The 1,353-nt window shown below is 44.2% G+C and overlaps 1 protein-coding gene across 4 annotated transcripts in view; it reads right to left on the bottom strand.

The window, feature by feature from the left end:
• The window catches only part of LOC101989722 (GON-4-like protein), a 49,637-nt gene that overhangs the window by 21,915 nt on the left and 26,369 nt on the right, over positions 1 to 1,353 (bottom strand). For all 4 annotated transcript variants that reach the window (XM_026789215.1, XM_005367128.3, XM_013353790.2 and 1 more), the window contains exon 16: positions 260 to 428. In XM_026789215.1, coding sequence (XP_026645016.1) covers positions 260 to 428 — 169 coding nt within the window. The remainder of the gene's footprint in view (positions 1 to 259; positions 429 to 1,353) is intronic.

Genomic DNA, 1,353 nt, shown 5'->3' with positions numbered 1-1,353 from the left:
AAAATAAAATATTACTAAAGACTCTCGTCTTTCACTGCAAACCAAAACCTGAAGCTAAAAGCCAGGCAGTGCTGGCACACACCTTTAATCCCAGCAACTGGGAGGCAGAGGTAGGTGGATCTCTGAGTTTCAGGCCAGCCTGGTCTACTAAGTGAGTTCCAGGACAACCAGGACTGATACATAGAGAAACTTTGTATCAAAAAAAAAAATCACAAAATCAAACCAACCCAAAACAAAATAACAAGCATGCATCTCCTACCAGTCTTCTTGACGGTTTTCTGAGGACTGCAGTCCAGGCTGACATGTGTAAAGTCTTCAATGAGCTGCATAGCTCCCATCCAGTTACAGGGTTGGAACAAGGTCTGAAACTGGGGGTTAAACTGCTGGTGAAGGGCGACGGAGTTCTCTGCAAAGGTTCCCAGCTCTTTCTGAGGATAAAGGTCAAAAAGGAGATCTGAGAGGACTCCAGACAGCTAATTCCACAGCCCTCAACCCCTGCAGGGAAAGGGCCCTGCCTGCTAGAGGACCAGAGGCAGGGAAAACTCTCTTAAGTGATAGCACTCCAGTCCGACTTCTCTGTCTGACCCTCAGCTACTCGGGGACTGGATCTACAGTCATTTGTCATACTTTAAGTCTCACACTGAGCATTATGCATTCTTGCCATGCATGTTCTCCTTCCAGTAAGAATCAAAATCAGTAGCAAGGCTATTGAGAAGAATGCTCAGAGCCCTGCATTTTAAACTCAACGCTGGGGGAATGGGGTGTATTAGATTCACACACACACACACACACACTTTCTTTTTGGAGAGAATCTTACTGTGTAGCCCCAGAGCCTTGAGCTCATGTTTCTCATTTCTCCTTCACCAAAGTGCTAGAAATAAAGGGGACTACCCCACCCGCCTCCTGGTTTTAGAAGATGGCTTAGCAGTTAAAAGCATTTGTTGCTCTTGTAGAGGACCCAGGCTCAGTTCCCAACACGCACAGGGTGGCTTACAACCATCCATAACTCCTGTTCCAGGGGGAGGGGACACTCTTTGGCCGCGACAAAAACCAAGCATGTTACCCACAGACATACATACTTGAAGGCAAACACTCATACACATAAAATAAATATAATTATTTTAAATTTTCTTACTAGTGCATCTAAAGAAAACTTTCTCACGGTCCTCTGACTACATTAAGAAGTGAAGACACACATTCACCAAAAAGAACTTTGGTTATTAGCAAACAAACCATGGACCCACAAAAAGGGTTTTCTCCAGGATGCTTTGACCCTGGAGCCCCTCCAAATGGAGAGTTCTTTCTTATCTCCTTTCACAGATCCACTATTAATTCTTTTTTTTTTTTTTTTTT

The sequence above is a fragment of the Microtus ochrogaster genome, unplaced genomic scaffold, assembly GCF_000317375.1.
Source record: "Microtus ochrogaster isolate Prairie Vole_2 unplaced genomic scaffold, MicOch1.0 UNK16, whole genome shotgun sequence".
NCBI classification, from domain to species: domain Eukaryota; kingdom Metazoa; phylum Chordata; class Mammalia; order Rodentia; family Cricetidae; genus Microtus; species Microtus ochrogaster.
The sequence above is the reverse complement of the archived record's forward strand: the minus strand, read 5'-3'. Positions and strand labels throughout refer to the sequence as shown.